The sequence below is a fragment of the Verticillium alfalfae genome, genomic scaffold, assembly GCF_000150825.1.
Source record: "Verticillium alfalfae VaMs.102 supercont1.4 genomic scaffold, whole genome shotgun sequence".
NCBI lineage: Eukaryota > Fungi > Ascomycota > Sordariomycetes > Glomerellales > Plectosphaerellaceae > Verticillium > Verticillium alfalfae.
This window is the reverse complement of record NW_003315035.1, coordinates 330,461-332,950: the sequence shown is the minus strand read 5'-3', so window position 1 is coordinate 332,950 and position 2,490 is coordinate 330,461. Positions and strand designations below refer to the sequence as shown.

At 53.8% G+C, this 2,490-nt stretch overlaps 2 protein-coding genes across 2 annotated transcripts in view; both read right to left on the bottom strand.

The window, feature by feature from the left end:
• Positions 1-631: 631 nt before the first annotated feature.
• VDBG_03511 (hypothetical protein) lies at positions 632-934 on the bottom strand (the record flags this gene model as incomplete). Its single annotated transcript, XM_003005512.1, has 1 exon — positions 632-934. One exon carries the CDS (start codon positions 824-826, stop codon positions 632-634), a length of 195 nt encoding a protein of 64 aa, XP_003005558.1.
• A 1,330-nt stretch (positions 935-2,264) lies between these two features.
• Positions 2,265-2,490, bottom strand: part of VDBG_03510 (ATP-dependent RNA helicase dhh-1) — a gene marked incomplete at both ends in the record, with an annotated part of 1,844 nt that continues 1,618 nt past the window's right edge. The window contains one exon of the mRNA XM_003005511.1: positions 2,265-2,296. Within this exon, the coding sequence (XP_003005557.1) occupies positions 2,265-2,296 (32 nt within the window). The remainder of the gene's footprint in view (positions 2,297-2,490) is intronic.

Here is a 2,490-nt window from a genome sequence, read left to right as displayed (position 1 = left end):
GCGGGAGCTTGGAGAATCCATTTCGATTAGCCGTCGTCCATTGTGCCGAAGCCTCTGTGTGATTTGTTTGATTTCGATTCTTTCGTCAATGTCATTAGCAGCAGGGGCGTTTTGCATGAGCGAATGGACTTCGTGAGGTCGGCTGACTGCGCCCTCTAGATCATATAGCAAGGAGACGTCACTTCGCTGAAATCATACGCGTAACGCTATTGTTGTGAGAGGGAACATGCGTGAGAGATCTGGCCGTCAGCGTAAAGACTGACCCGAAGAAGCAGATCAGGAGTCAGAGCCTAGAGCACGCCGAGTACGGGCTTGGCACTCTGATGTAGTATAAAAGATGCCTATCCTATCCATGTTCACGATTGACAAAGAAAACCCCGGGTGTTGCTTCGTCCGTCAACAAGATGGTAAGGAAGACGGAGCCGTGGTCGAACATTCCGATGCAGCACTAACCGAGTTAATCCACTCGCAAAGATATTCGTCTAAGCGAGACTATCCTCTCGTTTAGCGACACCCCGGTCAATGCACTTCTTCATCTCCCACAGTTGAATTTTCTGCGCCTGATCCAACCTCTCGCTCCTCTCACCTCCTCATCTACACCCGACCATTCGTTGTCAATAGCGTCTACATCTCAGGGCGTAACCCCCAGGTGCAGGACGATGTCGCGAAGCTCGTTGAATGGCTCGTGCAACATCTGCCCCCAGCCCAACTCCTCAATGCGGAGCTGACGCTGGGACTGAGAGCTTCCCGCAGCTTCCAATCTGAAGCGAACCGGCCAAGCGGCCGACCCCGGACTAGAATTGCGCCGTTCGACACTTTCTTCCATGTCGTCTGGCTCTCATAAAATCCGGAGACGAACCGATACGCACCATATTTCTTTAGATCATCTGCTCGATGCCATACGCGATTGATCCTATACGAGTGGTGTACATGCCTCGACGCGCGTTGTAGGAGCACAGCTGACAATGTCGTGATCAATCCGATGTGTCGTGCTGGTGTTACCTTGCAGTGCAAGCACTTGCCTCGATGCCTGTCGCTTGTTATCTTCTCCTCGGGCTCGATGCCATCAAAAGTGATAACGTAGAAGAACTCTGGGAATCCGCATCACGAAAAGTTGGTCCATTCAACATGATGCAATCACACAGTTGAACAAAAGATGGCGCAGTGGAGGAGAATGACTCAATAAGTCTATCTGCTCAGAGAACCGCGCTCGCCAATCGCAGCCGCTGTACACATCACCCAGTGCACCATGCCAGCCCAACCAGCCCAAAAGCCGTTCATCTAGCGATCTCACCCCAACTTTTTGTTTGTTTTTCCGAAGTAATGTGTTGTGTGGTCGTGTGCTGTTGTGGGTATCATTTGCGCAAAGTCGAAGCCACTCCGTCCGCACCATCCCGAATGCCGCCAACGGGGTATGGCCCAATGTCGTAGTAATGATACCGCAGTATCGCCACAGGACGCACCCTGCTTGCCGAGCCCGTGCCAGAGAGTCGTCTGTTGGCAAAAATCATCAATGCAGTACCGATGATGCCACGAGCACCGCCTCCGGCTCTTGAGCTCCCATGCTTGGGCGACTACCTGTGTGCCAGTAATCATCCGTCCACCTCGCTACATGGCAAAGCCAAGTCCAGCTCCATCCCTCCCCGTGAGATTCTGCCACAAAATCAGAGCCAAGGCCAGCCAAGGGTGGCCTTCTCGATCATATCTCACTCAACCTCCTTCCAAATCTCCATCGCCGCTGGGAGAAAATCATTCCCCCAGTGCAGTCAAAACAATGCCAAATCTTGACCGAGAACGCCGAGCTGATTCTGTCAGCCCCTTCCTTTGAAAACGCCTTTGAGCATGATCATGAGAATGACCAAGAAGCTTCTACCACGACCGGGTTGACAGCTCCGCCCATGAACCCATGCCGATGCCGTCCCATGCCATCCAGTCGTGACAAGATCGTGTCAGGTGAAGTGTGCAGCGTGGTGAACAGTCAAGAGTGCAATACCCTTGCCGAACAGCCCGCGCTACCCCTCCCGTTGCGCTACGCTCGCAGACGCACAGCCAGCGCCCCATTCCCATCTCTGTCCCCGACGACCGCCCATTATCCGAAATTTCATCCAGTCCGCAGTGGACATAAAAGTCGAAGTTGCCGAGCCGTAATCGACAACCGAGTTGGTGTAAGCCGTCATGTATATGTGAAGGTGCCTTTCCATGGCAGCGCGCCTCGGTGGTGCTGGAGCCTGCCGACCCAACCAGTCGCGTTGAGACCCCAGCCGTCAAGGAATGGCCCTCAAGGACCAGCCATCAGCTAGTGGGAACAAAAATATGTACAATCCAACAATAAATGCAACCGTGTAGGCCTCATCAACCTCCTCCCCAAACGCCGTAAAGTGACAGGTGTCGAAGCGACACTAGGTCTGCTGGGGCAGCTGGCCCTGGCCGCCAGTGCCACCTCCGCGACCGTTTGTATCTACCACGTCCAGGAATCTGGCCCTGGTAGCC